The 21,434-nt window shown below is 40.9% G+C and overlaps 1 protein-coding gene across 1 annotated transcript in view; it reads left to right on the top strand.

Annotated features, from left to right (window-relative positions):
• Nucleotides 1-1,774: 1,774 nt before the first annotated feature.
• dnmt1 (DNA (cytosine-5-)-methyltransferase 1) overlaps nt 1,775-21,434 on the top strand; it is a 44,095-nt gene continuing 24,435 nt past the window's right edge. The window contains exons 1-14 of the mRNA XM_055664187.1: nt 1,775-1,931; nt 8,879-8,918; nt 9,623-9,730; nt 10,567-10,819; nt 11,236-11,311; nt 12,339-12,417; nt 13,342-13,382; nt 14,490-14,547; nt 15,233-15,316; nt 15,755-15,867; nt 16,104-16,222; nt 18,422-18,514; nt 19,975-20,126; nt 20,703-20,890. Coding sequence (XP_055520162.1) covers nt 1,885-1,931; nt 8,879-8,918; nt 9,623-9,730; nt 10,567-10,819; nt 11,236-11,311; nt 12,339-12,417; nt 13,342-13,382; nt 14,490-14,547; nt 15,233-15,316; nt 15,755-15,867; nt 16,104-16,222; nt 18,422-18,514; nt 19,975-20,126; nt 20,703-20,890 — 1,451 coding nt within the window. The 5' untranslated portion in view covers nt 1,775-1,884. The remainder of the gene's footprint in view (nt 1,932-8,878; nt 8,919-9,622; nt 9,731-10,566; nt 10,820-11,235; nt 11,312-12,338; nt 12,418-13,341; nt 13,383-14,489; nt 14,548-15,232; nt 15,317-15,754; nt 15,868-16,103; nt 16,223-18,421; nt 18,515-19,974; nt 20,127-20,702; nt 20,891-21,434) is intronic.

A 21,434-nucleotide genomic window follows, 5' to 3' on the forward strand; every position in this document is an offset into this window, starting at 1 on the left:
TGAACATGAATAGTTAAGAATCAAGAACATTTCTATGGTTATAGTTTCACAATAATGTGCAGATGAAGATAGGAAACATGAGTGAAACTGATGGTGTAGCTAATGGTTTCATTGTCAGAAGTGCAGATGTTTGTTACTGACTGCATAGTGTTGGATTTATTCAACACTATGCAGTCATATTTCTGCTGCCACCTTTTTTTTAATTACTGCTGATGCCTTTCACTTTTTTGTTGTAGAATGATTAATATTTGACAGGGCGTGTGAGGATTCATACATGTGTTATTAACCTTTGTTGATATCCTCCTCATAGTGCAGATACATTCAGTTTAAGACTGGTCCTGAGCAGTGACATTCTAGAGTGCTGATAAGCACTTTTCCTTTCCATTATCGTTATAACGTGATCAAGCAAAGAACTTGTGGCAGCTTTCTATCTCTAAAGTTGACTCTCTTGCAGACCAGGCGGCCCCGGCTCACCGCAGCACAATCAAAACTATCATCCATTTTATATTTGGACAACATGCGCCCGGGCAGCACGTGGAGAAAAGGAGAGTGAATCGGCGGCCACAGCTTCGGTCGACCACGATGTAATAAGTAGGAAGGAACTGCAGATGCTAGTTTAAACCGATGATCGACACAAAGTGCTGGAGTAACTCAGCGGGGCAGGCAGCATCTCTGGAGAGAAGGAATTCAGCATTAGTGTCTATCTACGATTTAATAAGCCTTGCTTATAAACAAAAATACCAACCAAATTGAGTTTCATCCTGACTAATGGGAGAAGTATTGTTTTGCTCTGAAGTTGGGAAATTAAAAGAATTAAGTAACGTGATGGGTCGCGAACGAGCACGTTTATTATGCACGAGGAGAGAAAATGCAAAATAAAAGAACTGGTTGCAGGGACATTAATATTGTTTTGTTTGGGTGAATGAGTTACAGCGAATGTGACACTTATGAAAGATACAAGGGGGGGGGGGTTGTAGCTTCCCGTCTGACGTCATTGGGTGACCAAGGAGGATCCCAACTCGTGGACTTTCCCAAACACCACACAGGGGGGGCTTGCTGAAGAACAACCTCGAAACTCAATCATAAACCGAAATAAGACCGGTGTGCACGAACGGGAACAATATACAACAATATTATATGAAACAGGTCGGAACATTACACCGATTGGAGCACTTGAGGCGGGTAATCACGACGATAAACATTTGTGACCCCTCTAGATCTCCTCATGGTCGTTCCCTCCCGAGTCCCATTCATCTTTTCTTTGGGTGAATCCAATTAATTGAAGGGGGATGCGCAAATAACAACTTCAACTCTTAGAGGTTTTATTAAAAACCTTTGCGATTTTGTCCAATAATTTCACCCTTGTACTATAAAGTTAAACAATCTTAAATAAAGCACCTTCTGAAAAAAATGACCCAATTAAAAAATGCACAGCTTAATGTTAAAATCCCCCCCCCCCCTGTTGTCACTGTGGGAGTCTGAGATGAATGGGTTGGAAGTCTGAAAAATCGGCTGGTGGGGGTGGAGAGGAAATAGTAGATTCGGGAACATTTACGATATGTGAATGCAGAAGGAATTGGGGGTCTTTTTTGTTTATAGGGTTTTATTATGGTGATGTTTTTTTTTTGGAAGATTGAGGGGTGTTGTTTGTTGAGAGGGCGGGACGGGGTTTGGTGTCGTCGTCCCCCCCCCTGCAGCCGAGTGGTTCAGTCCCGGGATCTTTGGGCCCGCGCGCCAAACCCCGCGCTCGTGCCCGTCCCCGCCTCGCGTGCGCGCGCCCCGCTGTCCGTTGGTCCTCGGCGCCGGCGGCCGCTCGTTTCTCCCCGCCCCCCTCCTCCTTGTGCTTCACCTCAGCTGCAGAACCACCGACAACAATACAATACAATGCCGGGCGCTACCCGCTGCTCGCTGCCCGACGACGTCAAGAAGCGGTGAGTCTGCTCCCCTCCCCTCCCGTCCCCTCCACTTGGTTTCGGGCCCACTCGACCGGATTTGTTGTTGTTGTTGTTGTAGTAGTAGTAGTGTATGTGTGTGTTTGTTTTTTTTTATTCCGCCCGTCGTGTCCCGGTCACCCCCCCAATTACTTTCCTCACCCCCTCGTCTTAACAACAACGTCTCATCTCCACTCCTCCATCTCCAGAGCATTTTGGCGCCAAACGGTTCCGCGCGGGAGGGATAGAGGAAGAGAAGGACGTAGTTGCATTGCCATAGCGCCTTTCCCGTCCCTTTCACAGCAACGCGCGTCTCACCGCCGCCAAAGGGTTCTCCAGAGCCCCAGACTCCGCTTGGTGAACACAGTAAGGTCCCAAACACAGCTGGGGTGCAAATGTCTCTCCCTGTTTCTGTCTCTCCCATCTAATGGCGTCTCAGCCGACAGATTAGGCAGCAAAGGATCTTTGGTAGGCAGGGCTAGTGGTTCACTCTGATATACTCCACATCTGATAGTGATGTAATCCCAACAGTGGGTTATTTATCACTTTGGGTGGCACAGTGGTGCAACTGGTAGAGCTACCACCTCACAGTGCCTGAGATTTGGGTTGAAATCTCACCTTGACTACTATCTGTCTGGAGTTTGCTTGTTCTGCCTCTGGGTTTGTAGCTTAATTGGACTCTAAATTGCCCCCACTCGTGTGCAGGGAGTGGGTGGCAAAGTGGGAAATGGTGATCGATGGATGGCATGGACTCGCTGGGTTGAAGGGCCTGCTGTATCTTTCAATTAATTAATTATTGTCACTTGTACAGTGAAAAACATTTGCATGCCATCCAGTCAAATGGGAGAATACTATACATTAATACAGTCAAGCTAAACCCAAGTCTGAAAGGTAGTGAGAGAGAATGATATTAGAGTGTCAAATGTAGTTCCTGGCATTATAACTGTTCCAGTAACCTGTTGGAGAATCGGGACTTTACCCTAACTTCTGGAAGGATCCAAAAAAAGTAATTTGATAACAGAATAACTATTCTTAAAGCTCCTGTACTTTCTGCTGCACATGAGCAGTGAGAAGGAGGAATGATGGGGTAGGAAAAGTCCCTATTTCCTGAAATTGCATGGTGTAGATGGAGTCAATGGTGGGGACTCTGGGAGTCATAGTAGCACGTGGGCTGAATTTTATGCTTGAGTCATTAGGAACATTTCTCACACGCGGGTGAGAGTGTGAGCCACCTGGTGTGCAGGAAGGTAAATGTTTAAAAGAATATATATACAAAATGCTGGGGTAATTCAGTGGGTCAAGCAACATATCTGGAGAAAAGAAGTCATGAGTGTTTTATTGTCATATGTCCCAGATAGAACAATGACATTCTGACTTGCTGCAGCACAACAGAATATGTAAACATAGTACACATTAAAAAATGTAATAAATGGGAGGGAAAATAAATAGGTGATGTTTCGGGTCAAGACCCTTCATCAGACATCAAATGTTTTGATTTGTTGCACCGATATCTAAGTTGATCTTGAATGGAACACAGTCAAACAATTGCTTGTAGTGGGTTCAAAACACAGACTGGACAAATCTAGATTGGCACTCTAATGCAAAATTCAGGCAGTGAGTTTTTTTGTTATGGTAGGGTACAGAGAGTATGCTCCATCTTTATGTTAAAGATATAGGTTTACGACAAAGTAAAGAGGAGATGGGAGCAAGATGCTATTCTGAACATGATTGTTTTGGTGACATTGGAACTGCAGTCACTGGAATCTTGAGCTGGAGGAACAGTGAATCAGGAATCGAGCATCTGTGGAAGGAATGGACAGGTGACGTTTTGGTTCAAGACTCTTCAGACCAATTGTAGTGGCAAGTCAGTCTGAAGAAAGTCTGGCGGGAGAAGGGAGAAATGGGTGTGCATCCAGGTGGGGAACATTGGACGATGGGGAAAAAGGACGGGGAGGGGCGCTTTACTACCGTATGACTAATTTGTCTTCAGAAAATATTGTTACCTTTTTTAAAAAAAAAAAAAAAAAGAATCATTTGTGAATACAATTTCTTCTATCGTATTTACACTTTGGTGCGGAATGTTTAAGCAGCTTGCTTTCTTAATGACCATTGATTAGGACCTATGTAAGAGCGTGATGGGATTTTGTGCCTTAAATAATATGGGAAGTTGTGTATTAATAGTGATACTGCCCAGACCTTTTCCCTTTCGCCCAACATGCCCAGGCTGTTCAAGATGTCTAACTGCTAATCCCATTTGCCTGCATTTGGCACATAATGTTCTAAACCATTCCTAAACAGTACGTCCAAATATGTTTCAAATTTTGTAAGTGTACTTGGCTCTGCCTCAAGCAGCTTGCTTCATATACCCACCTCCCTCTGTATGGAGAAAACTGCCTCTTGGATTCCATTTACTCCTTCCCCATACATTTTAAATATCAACAATGATGAGATGGAGTACAGGAAAGCAGATGGGGAATTTGGTTGTCAGAGCAATATCCTTGCCCTTAATGTTAGCAAGGTGAATGAGGTGGTTGTTGATCCTAGGAGGGGGGAGGGAGGGGGGCAGGCAGGCAAACTTAACCCTATCCTCACCAATAGAGGTGATCAACACCTTGGCATCCCCATATTAGAGAATGCAGTCTAGTTAATTCCTTCCATCTACTCCAGGCAAGGCTGTAACGTCACGACTTGAACGGCTTATTCTCCACTGCTGTTGAACTCTCATTGCACATTTGTGTATAATAATAAACTCGGCTTTATCTATGTCCTGCAAAAAAGACTATACCCTATCTATGCACCTGTTTTGGGGTTTTTTTTAAAACCTGCTTCACTTTGCTCTCCTTTCTCCCACCCCTCCCCGGAGAAAATAGTCTCAGGCTATCAAATCTCTCTTTATAACTCAAGCCGTCCAGTCGAAGCAACCTTCCTGTGAATCGTTTCTACACCCTCTTTGGTGTGTTAATTGTAAGGCACAAGAGTTGGATGTTAGATTCTGTGCAACAGTACTTTGCAAATGTCCACATGAGAACATATTACCTAACAATTGAAAAGTGCCCTCGGTTGGAAGGAGCGGAGTTGACTTAATGTAACTTGTTTTTGTATGGATTTTATTCTGTGCATCAGCTATCTGCAATCATTACAAACAAAATGAATTGTTGATTGTTACATCATATCAATGACTTTCATTTGCATAGTGCCCTTGACATAATGACCTGTCCCAAGTCATTTCACACAAAGTTTATCTGGGAGAAAACCACCTTGGGTCAAATGGCCACGTGTATGGTCAAGCGGGTAGGTATTAAGTTACAACTTTAATGGGTCCGAGGGTGAGGTAAAGAATTTGAAACATTACATCCTTGGCAGGTGAAGTCACACTCCCCAGTGGGGTGCAGAATGTGACAGGCCAACGTTGAAAGGTTTTAAGTTTCTCAAATGCTCACGAGGGCAGGGGATGCTGAGGCCATTCCCATGAATGAGTTCAATGGGGGGCATTAGAGAGAATCTGAAAAACTATGAAAGTAATGAATGAAGGACCATTTCTAGTGGTCCTTTGGTCGGAACAGGCAGTTAACTGGCAGAGGGGAAGCCAAAGTTCAGGAAGGAATACATTATGTGCTGCTGTGCAGAAAGTCTGGTCATCAGAGCAAATTTGACAGATAGAATGGAATGGGCAGAAGCAAAGTCCAGACAGCTGGGAATATGTAAGCTTGAAATGAATGTTTATTGCTAGCTTATCACTGAAATTCAGAGGGAAGAGTGGAAGACCATGTGATGGTCGGCAGGGAAGAAAGTGGCAGCAAAAGTAACAAAACACTTCTGTAGTTATCGACTTACTGGAAAAAGAACGAGGGGCTGAGTAGAACTGAAACAAAAATTGTTCCACATACACCACAAAGTATAGGTGTATTCCAGTGTTTGGACTTGCACTAAATTTGCAATGCTGAACAAATAAAACTTAATTATGACTGTTCCCTTTTCAAAAACAGATAAAGTAGAATCAGAATTGTTGTTGCACCGCATATTATTTGGTCTATTGAGCCTGTGTAAGAAAGTCCTATTTCCTGGCTCTTTCTGTGGTCCTGCAAATTTACTTTTCATTCATGTACATGGTAGTCAGTTAATTTATTTATTTTGTTCTCCATTGTTTGTTTTTCTAGCTTCAACCACATGATTTAGTGAGCTTGCACCCTGAAGTGCAGGGGCATCTTTATAAAAACATGGAGAATATTTGGTTATTGTTTGTGTCAAGATGAAAGTTATTTTTTGTGCGATATAGCACCAATGAGCATATATTCTACTTTTGAACTGTAGAAAATGGAAGTATTTTTGATTTAAAAATAGTGCTGGATTTCCTGGTGGTGCTGTTGAGCTGTGTCAAAATGGCGAGGCTAGTTAAAGCAACCCACGCGCATTGCTGCCTGTGAACAATTTGAGTAGCTGATCTAAAAGTATTGTGTATTCACTATTATTGTTTCTTCATAAGTAAACAGTTTAATAGTTTCTGTTTCAAAGGGATGTTATAATAAAACACCAACATTTGTCTCGTGACCATTGAAATTAGCCAGATTTGACTACTGTGGTATAAATCTGCCTGCATTCAAAGTTATGCGGCAAGCTTGGTTTATACTCTTATTTCCCTATTGCCAATCTGAACAACCTATGTAATCACAAATTGAGACCGTCGCTGTCCTTTAAGTGCTGTCTGCTGAGAAAAGTGTGCGGTAAGGCATACATTTGACAGTCAATTTTTAATCCAGCATGATATTGGCTCTGTGGGTCTTTTTTTTATCGTGGGAAAGCATTTACGTGCTTGGGGGGGGGGGAATTTGCAAATACCGGAGGCCTATTTTAAATTGTTTAAGAAGGAACTGCAGATGCTGTAAAATCAAAGGTAGACAAAAATGCTAGAGAAACTCAGCGGGTGAAGCAGCATCTATGGAGCGAAGGAAATGGGCAACGTTTTGGGCCGAAACCCTACCTATTTTAAATTGATCTGAAGGGAATGAGGTGGAGATCAAGTGAGTGTGAATGACAAAGGTGGTGCTGATTGAGAGGATGGTATCATTTGTTGGTTGCAGGTCTGGAGATATCAATAGGAAATCATGATTGTGGACAAAATTCAAAACCAGCTTGGAACTAAGATACAAAACTCTTATTGCATGAAATCGGGATGGAAAGAAAATGCTGGAAATGTAACAGTGCAGCACGGGAACGGGACCTTTGGCCTTAAATGTCTGTGTCATGTGATGGCAAGAAAAACTCTTATCTAAAAAAGACACAGTAATGGAGTAACTCAGCGAGTCAGGCAGCATCATTTGAGAACATGGATGGGTGACATTTCGTGTTTTGACCCTTCTTCGGACTGATTGTGATTGGGGGGGGGGGGCATAAGCTGTACGAGAGGTGGGGACGGGACAAAGCATGGATATAGGCGAGGGGGGGTGTATCTGTCTTCATCTATTTCCTGGCATGAAAATGTCTAATAAGTTAGGCAGCATTTCTGCAGAAAGAAAATGGGAGCTAACATTGGCATTGGTATTGGCATTGATTTATTATCTTCTGTGAGGGGAGAAGAGAGAATGCCTGTGGTGTAAATGGTCCATGTTGGAATGAGAAGGACCTAGTGTTGGTGTAGCTGGGAACTGTCTTATTTAGAAAGCTGAAATGGGATGGGAGGAGAAATGGTCCACAGGACTTATAACCATATAACAATGACAGCACGGAAACAGGCCATCTCGACCCTACAAGTCCGTGCCGAACAACTTTTTTCCCTTAGTCCCACCTGCCTGCACTCATACCATAACCCTCCATTCTCTTCTCATCCATATGCCTATCCAATTTATTTTTAAATGATACCAACGAACCTGCCTCCACCACTTCCACTGGAAGCTCATTCCACACCGCTACCATGCTCCGAGTAAAGAAGTTCCCCCTCATGTTACCCCTAAACCTCTGTCCCTTAATCTTGATTTTTTCTATTAGTCAGTATTTTCCCATTTGTTGCAACTCTATGACTCTTCTCTTCCAACTTCTCCCACCCCCAACCACAATCAGTCAGAAGAAAGGTCCCAACCCGAAACATCACCTTTTCATGTGCTCTAGAGATGTTGTCTGACCCACAATTACTCCAGAACTTTGTCTTTATTTGTAAACTAGCACTAGGGGGCTGCACTTCAGGTTGTCAAATCAATGTTAACTAATTGAAGAGCAGGCTGTTCAGTCCCATCTCCCATTTGTCTTGATAATCTGATGATTGGGGCACTTGAAATAATAATCAGTTCCAGATAAGAGAAACTTTCCTTCTGCTTAGAGAATTTGGGAGTAAGAAACATAAGATAAAAATGAGAGCCTTGCCAATCATTGACATGAGGATATGTTTCTCCAAAAGGGAGGATTAATTAGGAATTCTTTCCCTGGGTCAGTTGAAAATTTCAAGGCTCAGACCTGTTTGATTTTTCTTGTAAAATATCAACAGCAATTTTGAAGCAGCCATTGCCTAAAGGAATAGGAATATACTTTGTATTATTTATTCATTCTGGTCCCAATTCCTGGTAGTTATTTCCACTATAAATTCTTACGCATAATATATTTCAGAAAAATGGCTCGCTATAATAACCTCGCAGTTGGGAGCTACTGCCATTTGCTAAGGTCTGATTACAACTTACAAAGGCAGTTTGAAAATTATGTAGATAATAACAAATTTCTTGGCACAAAATGAATTGTCTGACAAAAAGGGGGGAGGGGGCATTGAGCTGTGTTGAATGGCTTGTCCAAGTTTTAACGTCAAGCTTTCTGACTCTGAGACTGTTCGTCTTTTAATGTATAATTTAATATGGCCTAAATGTATGATTGACACAGTAAGAAAAACAAACAGCCTGAATATTGAGGAGACACTTTGTATATGGCTTTGATCATCAACTTTTTGATCATCATCAACTTTTTTTCAGGCTTCAAGCACTTGAGGATAAAGCCGGTCTATCAGAGAAGGTGTGTTTGAAATATTGTCTTATATTCTGTATTGTAATGCTTTTAACAAAATCCTTGTACATGAGGTGGTAATTCACAAAACAAAAGTTTGAATTTTCTTAACACATTAAATAGCATTTGTAACTGGTTGACGCAAGAGACTGCAGATGCTATAATGTAGAGCAAAAATAAACTGCTGGAGGAGCTCACAGCAGGTCAGGTAGCATCTGTGGAGTCAAAAGCATAGTCGACGATACAAGCCAAGAATCTTCATCGGTTCCTCCAGCAGTTTATTGCGTTGAATAGTGGTTGCCTGAGTACAAGATCAATCAATAGCTTTTCTAAAGTATTTCATTGACCATTCCAGGCTTCTGCAATCTTTTGTTAACAAAGTTATCATTATAAAATGTTTTTTCTTTACCTAATGCTTTCTACATTTCAGTAAGCACTCCATTCTGTTTCATTTTTGGGCCTTTTGTCCTTTGTGAAGTGAAATATTTTTCTCGCATGCTTGTGGTGTGTGGTTTGCTGTTCTAAGTTACATTGTATAAATTATTGAATCATGAATGTTACTAAATAAAGCAAATCTACTTAGTTTTTGGTGACATAAAAGAGATTAGCAATTGTCATTTCCTTGCTATGTTCTGCTTTGTCCTTTGTGAATGTTCAGTATTTTTCATGGTTATAATTGCAAAAAATAACAACTTTAAAAAATTCTCTTTCAGGAATGTGTGAAAGAAAAGCTGAGTTTGCTGCATGGCTTCTTACAAGCAGATGCACAAAATGACCTCAGCGAGCTGGAAACAAAATTTAAAAAAGAAGAGCTCTCGGAGGTAAATTGGTGTAGTGGATTAAATAGGTACTGGGGATCATGCCTGTCTTTTAGAATGCAACGCCCAAGACGTTGTGGAGAAATATTTTGCTTCTTGTTCTGCAATGAGATACCAATGGCCTTGAAATATAACTTGCAGTTTGAAAACAATAATTGTTGGAATTGACTGCTTTCTGTCTGTGGAGCCTGTCAAACAATCCTGTCGCCAGATTAATGCCTATCTGAGCTCCTTCATTTGCTGTTCTGTTTGCAGAAAGTGGTGACTTGTTCTGACCTATGGGAAATGTACAAGTAAAGTCTCATCTTGTTTCTCAATGTTCCAGATTAATATTTATTTCCCTGCCCTGAGCAGCTTGCATGTAAGAGCGCTTGTATCTTCAGTCAGCTTGGTCTTGATTGTGAATCTTGGGCTCCCAAAAAGGACAATGAGTTATTTTATTTAAGTTCTGAGCACATTGCTCACACTGATTGTTCATGGTAACTACTATTGAGAAGGAGGTAGTGAGCCATCGCCTTCACTCACTGAGCCCATATACTGAAGATACTTTGATGGTGCCGTTGGCTAGGGCGTTCCAGGATTTTAGACACTGATGATGAATGGCAATGCACTTCCAAGGCAGTGTAATGGAATTTGTAGGTGGTGCTCCCATGGTGTGCTTCCTTTTCTAGGAGAGGTCATACATTTGTGAGATTATGGCTAGAACAGATGATAGTTATCCCCACTTGACAGCAAGGTAGAGGAGCTTTGTTAATCTGATTTAAGGTTGACATTTGGGATATTCATTGCTCACTGTTTGCCCGGAAAATTTACCCTGATGCAACTATTTTTCTTCCCAGGAGGGTTATCTGGCCAAAGTGAAAGCATTGCTCAGCCAGGAGCTTTCCGTAGGGAATGGAAATTCTGAGCTTGGTGTGAATTCAAATGGTTGCACAGAAAATGGAGCCACTGACAGTGATAAAAGTGACACCAATGGTGTATCTGATGAGCCAAATGGCCAAGAGGAGAGCAATATGGAAACAGAAGCTGTGGTTTTCCCAACAGCAAAGAGTCGTGGGAAGCGACTAAGTAAATCCAATGGAGATAACAAAAGTACGTTTGAGTTCTTTAACCTGTGTTGCTTGTGTTGTCTTCTCTTGCTGCTGGATGATATTGTAGTTTCTGTAGCAGTGGTTGCAGAATCTTTCGTTAATCTTCCATTTAGTATTATTTTGTAAAATAAAATCTGGCCCAAAATCAAATTGCTGTTTGTGGTACCTTGATGTGTGCAAGTTGTTTGCTGGATTTCCCATATTACAATAATTGCGGTTCAGATCCTTCGGTATCTCGAAAACACTTCAGGATGTTTTATGCCATGTGGGAGATGTTGTATAAATGCAAGATACTTTATGCCAAGGATTGAATGAGTTTACTATCGTTCTTTATGTGTCATTTCTCCACATCCTGCTGATTTTGAGGTGCCTTGTTAATTTGGAAGCACTTAACAATTTCTGTATTATCCATCCTAGGACTATCAGGAAGTCCAAGGTTCACCAGGAACTCGGCAAAGCAGCAAGCCACAATTACATCCATGTTTGCTAAAGTGTGAGTATTCTGACTGTTCCTGGTTGATAGATCATAGGGAAATAAAAGTTGGGTAGGGTGACACATGGAAGCAGTAAAGCTCGTGATTTGCTGACTAGATTTTCTTGTTATGAGATCAGTTTACTACTTTTTATTATTGTTGGCCGTTATTGCTATGAACCGCGAGTTATGTTATGTCAAGTTGATGAATGATATGAGCACTTAGTTTGGCCAATAAAAAATAACTTCACCATTTAACAGGAGATTTTTGTGTGTAACTGAATCAAATGCTGGATTATTTTGTTTTTAAGGTAGTGTATTCTTCACTCAAATCTAGCTATCCAGTTTTTCCACACTGGGCCCTTTTCCACACTATCACTATATGATGATAAGTATAGGAAAGAGTAAAGGGCTACTGCGAGAAAAATGTTAAATTGTACTTGGGAAGCTTCAGGAGCACCTTGCCAAACAGGAAAGGATTGGGGTTTGAAGACGGTAACAACATTTAGTTCTATTTGATCTTGGGGACGATAATTTGATTTTTAACATGTTTAAATATATTAGAGATTGCCTTCTCAGAGACCACATGATGAACTAATTGCTGATATTTTGGCTGTTATGACATGATGGCATGGTGCTCTTGTAATTGGATTAATAATCCAGAATTTTAGATGCTGAGTTAAAAGCATGATTCTCACACCATAATTGGGAAATAATAACATCAGTTTAATTAAGAAAAAATCTGGAATTGTAAAGCTCATGTTAATGTCCATGAAGCCTGTAGATTATTGTTAAAAATCATCTGGTTAATTAATTACCATCGGTGGAGAAAAACAACTATTCTTACCTAATCTGAAATTTGTGACTTCAGTCCCGCATCTTGCTGAAATATCTTCGAATCCCATTCCTTTCAGTGCCAGATAGGCTTGAGCAATAAATGCTGGCTTTGCCATTGACTCTTATATTACTTCAATCAAGTCAGAAATGCATGAAATTGGAGGGGAAATTAATTTCTTAAACATGGGTTTTTAATATTGTTTTTTTCTAGAGCAAACAAACGCAAGTCAGATGACCTAAATGAACCAGAATCAAAGAAGAATGAGACCGATGAATGTAATGCTGAACAGGTAATGGCATTAATTTGATTTCCCTTCTCATCCTCTTCACTTGCCCGCTGTTTCATGCTGGGAGTCTGTTGTAGAGTTAATCAATAGGGTTGAATGCTGGGGAAGTTTGAGGAAAATCACATCCACATCTCATCTTGTTTTCTTCATTCAATATCCTAGTTAATCTTGAGAACTTTACTTGATTCAAGATCAGTGCAAATTGTTATTCTCTCAGCAATAGATGGTCAGTTACTGAGTATAAATGACAATTTGAACCTTGGCTGCGCATCTGTAAGGTTTAGTATTTTGCCACTTAGGTGTGTATTAGTGCATTTAGGTGTGAATAGAAACTCATTAGCACTTGTTTCAAAGCCCATCTCCATGTTAACCAGATTTTATTATTGTTGACACTGTTCCACACAAGCTACTCCTTTGCTATTAGCAAGTGGCTGGTACTGTACGTACAACATTAGCCATTGCTATGGAATTCAAAGTTGCTGAAGTACATTTTTAACATAAAATATGTCACTGCAGTATCTTGTGCAGAATCCTTCCACAAAACACATTTTTCCCTTTTTTCCTTGCTAATTTAAAAACAATCTAATATATTTAGCTGGTGGTAGGTCAGGTAGAATTATTTTAAATTAAGAAGACTGACAATGAAGGTTAAACTAGTTAGATTGAGTATCACAGTGTATTATTCAACAGTTAATCAAATCCCTTCGACCCCCTTTATATGTAAAAGTAAGTTTCCTGCATAGGTTTAGCAAAGTTAGTTGTGTGTTTAAGGAGTCACTGTTGAAACGTTATCTCGTTTGACTTCCAAATGTGATTTCATTTCATTTTTTGGTCAAACGACCAATTGAATATATAGCATGTTAATGAAAATGTTCAAAAAAAATCTTGTGAAAAATCTTGCTGATTTGAGGTGTTTTCCATTTTTAGGAGCAAGATGAAAAGAAAATCAAAATTGAATCTGAACAAACGTGAGTTTCTTTTCATTATTACTTTATAATGCATTAAGAATTAAACTACACATTCCACCTTTGCCTTTCATCATTCAACAATGATTTATTTCGATTATACTTTCTAAATGCTAGTCACTCAGTATCTGCAGAGAGCCAAATTAACCTGTTGGAAGGAACTGCAGGTGCTGGTTTAAACTGAAGATAGACCATCTGGAGTAACTCAGTGGGTCAGACAGCATCTTTGGAGAAAAGGAATAGGTGATGTTTCGGGTCGAAGAAAGGTCTCAACAAAATTAATGTTTCATCAGAGCCAGTTAAGGGTGAAAGGTTTAAAATTTTGAAAAATGGGCATGGGGACAGTAAGGAGAAAACATGGGATGTTCTGTGTTAAGTTAGAGGGATGTTAGAGGGTTTGGATTGTATGGTTAAATTAACCAATTTGAAGAATGTGGTAAAATACTAGTGAATACCAAGTTATTTCAGGAGAGACATACGAGGAGGAGATGAATATAATCTGATGGCACCAGGAGGAAGAATAAACAGTAAATGGTAGAAATTAAATTAACGTCTGGGTCGGTTGATTATCTGATATTGATGAAATGTAAGTTTTAAAGGTAGTAGAGTGTCTGATCAGAAGACGGTGTTATTGCGAAAGAAACCTAAAACTAACCAATATACCCTCATACTTCATGGAAGATCAACGAGACAGTTGAGGTGGAGGAGGTGTAGGGAGAGTAGGTCTGGGATTATCTTTCCCTCTCTAGTTAGGATGGAGTAGTAGGCAGCTTGATTATGAGAGCGATGATGTTTGATGTAGTTCATGCACTGACAAACGGCTCATTTAGTCAGATCGAGGGAGGGGGCGGTGAAGTATGGTTGGGGCGAGAATTGGATAGTCGGAAGCAGAGAGAAATAGCTGAGGTGGATTTGAAAGCCAATGACATAATGTCCTGAGTCTCCTACTCCATAAACAAGTTTAAAACAGACTGAAGTTGGAACTGGGATCATCTTTGACGTATTCATTTATCTTTGCAGTAAAGCAGATGAAATTTGTATTAATGGTAGGATACGATGGTGGGGAATTTTATCTCTTTTTGGGAGCTTTAACAAGTATTTGTTTTGCAGGCTTAGTGGAGCCGAAGCTACCTCTAACTGTAAACCCAAAAGTGAACAAACTCCTAAGGTAAGTGGGATCAGTGATGAGTTTAGTAATGAAGATGAATAAGGATATGGCAGTGAGACTAATATTTTTTCCTTGGGGAAGATGGCATAGAAAACTCTGAGTTCAGAGTAGAGAATTGCAGGGTTGCAGCGATAAAGTAGCTAAATGCATTTGTGTTGAAAGAAAACTATTGGAGAACATAGCTCATAAATCCCAGGGATTTGGTTTGTGGAGGTCATGTATTGTTAGAATGGACAAGATGAAAGCAGTTGATGCAGTATATTTGAACTTTTACTCGATTATTGAACTGGAGCACATGAAATTGGGTACAGACAGGTGTAAATTGAGAAACTGTTAATGGGGAAAATATGGGCCATTTTAGGTTGCATTAGAAATAGAATGTGATTCGGCCCCACGCCATCATGTGCCTTTTTCCATTGTTCAGTGAGATCATGGTTGACCCTTTACCTCAGCACCACTTCTCTGTACTAATCCCATATATCTTGATTCTCCTATATAGATCCTCCCAGATTACGATCGCCCCACCTATGTACTTGCCCTTGCATACGTTGAAGTAATTGAGGCATGTGAAATTGGTGCTGACATAAAGGGTCAGACATGAACTCACTGAATGCCAGCAGTCTTGAGGGGTTGAATAGCCTATTTCTGCTTCTGTTTCTTATGTTCATATTGTTTACTTTTACAGACGCCACCTCCCAAGTGCACAGATTGCAAGCAGTTCTTGGATGACCCAGATCTCAAATACTTCCAGGGCGACCCTGATAATGCAGTAAGTAATTTTGTTTAGCAATTTTATCCTGAAGTTGACCTGAATCGTAGTATCGGGAATATTCTCCGTCTGTGTTCTTCACTTTCCACTCCCATATATCAGGAAGATGTTCTCTGGAAAGCTACAGGTTAGCATTATCTAAATTCCATAAGCAGATATTTTCTATCAAGAGTCATTGGGCAGCAATGTGGACCAGCTTAGTTTTTCAGTCCAGTGATGAATACTGGTAGTTGATGACGACATTGATGCATATTAATCCTGATGCATTTTATCGTGGATAAAGCGGTGCAAATTACTAACTTCAAATGCATTCAAGATCACCAGACAATCAATAGGGGGGGGGAGATGCACACCTGGGTTGGTTCCTCACTCCAGAGTGGTGGTAAGTTCCACTGAATTGATGAGAAAATGCCTCACAAATGTTTATTGCTTCAACAGTTAGAAGAGCCTGAGATGTTGACTAATGAGCGGTTGTCACTCTTTGAAGGAACGAACGATGAAGGGTTTGAAAGTTATGATGACTTGCCTCAACATAAAGTTACATTCTTCAGGTCAGTAAGTGTGGTTGCAGTGGTATAATGTAACACTCAAAGATCATCCCATAGTATTACCTCAAACTACTGAGGTTAAATTTCACTGGATGATCTAGTGAGGGTTGAATTATTTTTAAAAAACTAGTTTAAAAATAGCATAGTATTGCATATAGTATGAAAGTGAAAAAAGAAATCCCACAAATTAATCTCTTTTTAGTAAACGGGTTTAAAAAAAGTGACTATTGTCTTTTCAGTATTTATGATCGGAAAGGCCACTTGTGTGCTTTTGATACTGGCCTCATCGAAAAGAATGTGGAATTGTGCTTCAGTGGTGTGGTGAAGCCAATCTATGATGATAACCCAAGCCTGGATGGTGAGTGAGTTTCCTTTCAGATACTTGGTACCTAAGGCAGCATTGCAAGATAAAGACTTGTTTTGTATACTTGAGCACAAACTCCAAAATAGGCCTACTTATGCCATCCGCAGAACTGGGGGAAATGTTGATCCGAATCCCTCTTTTGCAATATTTTTGCTATGAAGTACATTTCCTTATCACTATTTTAGCTTTATTTTGTTCTCACTGGTCACAGATAAGATGAATGGTCTAATGCCCTTTTGATATTAATTGCCCTTGGGATTATGAGCTGTTAACCACATGAGCCTGTGTTCTGCGGGCTCTCCCAAATCATGGTGGCTTGTTGCAACTTTGCCGTCTGTATCTTGTCTGAGGGCAATTAATATTCAACCATAGTGCTGTAATTTGGAGTTCAATATAGGCCAGGCTTAAGTAAAGATGTTGGATTTCCTTTCTAAAGGCATATTTCAATTTTTTTTTCTTCCAGAAATCATAGTGGTAGCTGTGTGTGTGTGTGTGTGTGATTCTCTGGATTACGAATCCAACAGTTTAGTCATTATTACAGATGGCATACTTTGAGTTGATGATAATACTCCGCAAGAGCAAACACGCCACAGAGCAGTGCTGTGCATAATACTTTCTGGGAAGTGTTCTTTCTATTTCAAATTAAACTCTATGCTCAACTAAATGTTGGACACCATTATCTTGTTCTTGTATAATGGTCTTTTTCGTAAGGTGACTGGTCAATAAGCAATATTACTAATATGAGTGAATGAACAATTACACTGGGAGTGTTGTACCTCTTTGGAGTTGTTGAAAATGTATTTTTATTTTGCCTGTAACTTGTTTCCGTTTGCTTGTCACCACCAGTTATTTATTGAAGGTAGACATAAATGCTGGAGAAACTCAGCGGGTGAGGCATAGAAACATAGACAATAGATGCAGGAGTAGGCCATTCGGCCCTTCGAGCCTGCACCGCCATTCGATATGATCATGGCTGATCATCCAACTCAGTATCCTGTACCGGCATTCTCTCCATACTCCCTGATCTCTTTAGCCACAAGGGCCACATCTAACTCCCTCCTAAATATAGCCAATGAACTGGCCTCAACTACCTTCTGTGGCAGAGAGTTCCACAGATTCACCACTCTCTGTGTGAAAAATGTTTTTCTCATCTCAGTCCTAAAGTATTTCCCCTTTATCGTTAAACTGTGACCCCTTGTCCTGGACTTCCCCAACATCGGGAACAATCTTCCTGCATCTAGCCTGTCCAACCCCTTAAGAATTTTGTAAGTTTCTATAAGATCCCCCCTCAATCTTCTAAATTCTAGCAAGTACAAGCCGAGTCTATACAGTCTTTCTTCATATGAAAGTCCTGACATCCCAGGAATCAGTCTGGTGAACCTTCTCTGTACTCCCTCTATGGCAAGAATGTCTTTCCTCGGATTTGAAGACCAAAACTGTACACAATACTCCAGGTGTGGTCTCACCAATACCCTGTACAACTGCAGTAGAACCTCCCTGCTCCTATACTCAAATCCTTTTGCTATGAATGCTAACATACCATTCGCTTTCTTCACTGCCTGCTGCACCTGCATGCCCACTTTCAATTACCGGTGTACCATGACACCCAGGTCTCGTTGCATCTCCCCTTTTCCTAATCGGCCACCATTTGGATAATAGTCTACTTTCCTGTTTTTGCCACCAAAGTGGATAACTTCACATTTATTCACATTATACTGCATCTGCCATGCATTTGCCCACTCATCCAGCCTATCCAAGTCACCTTGCAGCCTCCTAGCATCCTCCTCACAGCTAACACTGCCCCCCAGCTTCGTGTCATCCACAAACTTGGAGATGTTGCATTCAATTCCCTCGTCCAAATCATTAATGTATATTGTAAATAGCTGGATTCCCAGCACTGAGCCTTGCGGTACCCCACTAGTCACTGCCTGCCATTCTGAAAAGGATCTGTTTACTCCTACTCGACCCAAAACGTTGCCAATTTCCTTCGCTCCATAGATGCTGCCTCACCCGCTGAGTTTCTCCAGCATTTTTGTCTACCTTTGATTTTCCAGTATCTGCAGTTCCTTCTTAAACAACCAGTTATTTATTGGCTGTTTTTTTTGTCTGGGTTTATTCGAGCGTTTGCTTTAGTAGGTAGTGTCGTGACAATGTTTAGTGAGGAATTTAATTTCTTTGATCTCTTTTAAACAGGTGGAGTCAGAGCTAAAAAACTGGGGCCAATAAATGCCTGGTGGATAACTGGTTTTGATGGTGGAGAAAAAGCTTTGATTGGATTTACAACAGGTACGGAACCATTAAGGCTATTAAAGTGTCAATTCCTGTTCTGGTCTCAAGTGTGTATTTGAGTTGTGCAGTGCTGTCTTGTATTGATGTTGTGCAGCAGTTCCAAAATGAATTTGCGATGAATTTTGCTTGAATATTCTCTTGGACCCCGGTATGACTTCCATGTCTTGTGTGTAGTTATTTATGTCGCAGGTTAGAATTGTATGTCAGGGTTGTGGATCCACTCAAGTGAGTTCAGGTGCGGGGGTTCAGAACAAATGCTGTCACAAGGGCTACCAGAGCAAGAATTCATGATGCATGTTGCCACCTGATTAGTGTGGCTGTAATCATAGCTGGGTCTTCAAATTCCTCTTGTGGAGTTAGTGATTCCAACTTCCCTGACCCATTATCAAACAATTGGTAGTGGACTAGGTTTTTCACAAGGGACATCAAAATTATGGACTTCTGACTTGCAAACGTAACTTTTCGCCATGCATCAAAAATGAGCCTTTGAAGAGCATTGAATGAATTGGTATTATATCAATCATTATATGTGAACCCTTGCCAGGATGTTGGCAGTGAAAGTGCCATAGCCCAGCAGTGCTTTATATGTGTAGAGAATAATTCAGCTCATTGGAATGAAGAATGGTGATCCCTGGCTTGATTGTTGACCATTGCTGTGCCTCCTCCATTGCCAGAGTGAGCACCACCAGAAACTGGAGGAGCAGCACCTCGCATTCCACTTGGGCAGCCTTCACCCCAGTGGCCTGAACATTGACTTCTCCAATTTCCGGTAGCCCTTACTGTCTGCTCCCCTTCTCAGCTCTCCCTCAGCCCTCTGGGTCCTCCTCTTCCTTTCTCCTTCCCGCGCCCCCACCCTGCATCAGTCTGAAGAAGGGCTTCGGCCCGAAACGTTGCCTATTTCCTTCACTCCATAGATGCTACCGCACCCGCTGAGTTTCTCCAGCATTTTTGTCTACCCTAACCCGTGTGAATTGGAGTTGCTTGTGGATGTGCTGCCCTGCCAAAGACATGAATATGGTGTAAATGGACATTAAACCTAGGTGTGGGCTTCAGCTAGTAATTGATTACATTTCTGATCTTCTCTGCAGATCTCTGGAACTTCAAATTTGCATGCATTGAATAATATAATTCTCTTTGCGATGTCTTGAACTCCTTTCATAATATTTTCAGTGTTAGAGTGCAATGGCACATGCTCTTTATGTATTGCTGAACCTGAGCCTGCATCTTCACTGCCACCTTATTTTTGTTCTATGAAATCCAACTTGGTAGATGAATTTTTGTGTTCAGAGCTTCAACCCCAAGTTGGGAGAGGAAGGGTCCAACATAGATGTTGCTGAACAGCTAGCTGAAGGGTACAATTTAGCTTGTACCAAGTGTCTCCATTAATAATGGGCACTAGCAGTGGGACAGTATTTTATGTAATTGGGTGACATTGAAATGGTTTATTTCATCTCTAGCGTTTGCTGATTATATATTGATGGATCCCAGTGACGAATATGCAACCATCTTTGCTGTGATGCAAGAGAAAATCCACATAAGCAAAATTGTCATTGAATTTCTACAAAATAATCTTGATTCCACTTATGAAGACTTGCTAAACAAGATAGAGGTAAATACTGCACTAACTTAACCTGAATCAAATCTGTAACACAAAAATTATGCTGCTGGACTCACTGCAACTATACCAGAGAAGTGTCCAATCTCTTCCTAGTTCCTAACTCCTACGAGTTATACTTCATGAAGTGCTCATTCAAAACTTTTAAAATTAAGCGGAAACTTGCCAGCAACAACCATTTCATATGTTGTGTTGCAGAATCCCCAAACAAATGTTCTTCCTCTTGAGCTGTGTTATTGTGAATCCATGTCTTCTAATGATCGCTCCTAAAATACATCCATTCTGTGAATTCCATCCAGGCTTCTTTTAATTAAATATACTCTCAGCTTCTGCTGTTTCAAAGAAAGTGACCTCAAGCCAACCCTTTAGTTACAAACACAAGTTTTTCAAAACAGTTTTTGCCCTAGGTCAGATCACTTAACTCAGCCAGTAACATAATCTGAGAATTTTCTCTTCTTTGTAAATTAATGCACCAGTGTTTACAAACTCTTCCTTGTATGAGTATGAGCTTTCATAATGGTGGCAACTTTACAATGTAAGCTTTAACCATAATATATTTGTCACTGACAGACTACAGTACCTCCTGCTGGACTGAGTTTCTCTCGCTTCACGGAGGATTCGCTGCTGAGACATGCCCAGTTTGTCTTGGAACAAGTGGAGAGTTATGATGAAGCTGGTGATGTTGATGAACAGCCTATCATTATAACTCCCTGTATGAGGGATCTGATCAAGCTGGCTGGTGTCACTCTTGGGAAAAGGTAAGTACTTTGGATATGGGGGGGGGGGGAGAAAAAATCCTAATGGAGAGGTCCTATCTGGTGTTCTTGCATTCTGATTTCTTGTGCTGGAGAAACAAAAAACAGTCGGACACATTAGCAAGACACATGAATGTAGAGACAAGATATATTCCATGCAGAATTTAGACCCTCACTCCATTTTCCTTTCTTCCACCCTCCCCTATGGACGGATGCTCCCAGGTACTGCAGATTCGTTGACTTACCTCGTTAGGTCTGTATTGATGGTAATTTTGTGGAATTACTGCACTTGACAGTAAACTTTTTAAGAGATACAGCGTGGAGGCAGATCATTCGGCCCATTGAGTCCATGTCGCAACCATGGATCACGTGTTCACACCAGTTCTATGTTATTCCACTTTCTCATCACTCCCTGTACACTAGGGGCAATTTAGAGGCCAATTAACCTATAGCCCAAACATCTTTGGGATGTGGGAGGAAACCCACACGGTCACAGCGAGAACTCCACACAGATAGCATCCAATCTGGGTCTCGGGCGCTGTGAGGC

Source organism: Leucoraja erinacea, chromosome 39, assembly GCF_028641065.1.
Source record: "Leucoraja erinacea ecotype New England chromosome 39, Leri_hhj_1, whole genome shotgun sequence".
NCBI classification, from domain to species: Eukaryota; Metazoa; Chordata; class Chondrichthyes; order Rajiformes; family Rajidae; genus Leucoraja; species Leucoraja erinaceus.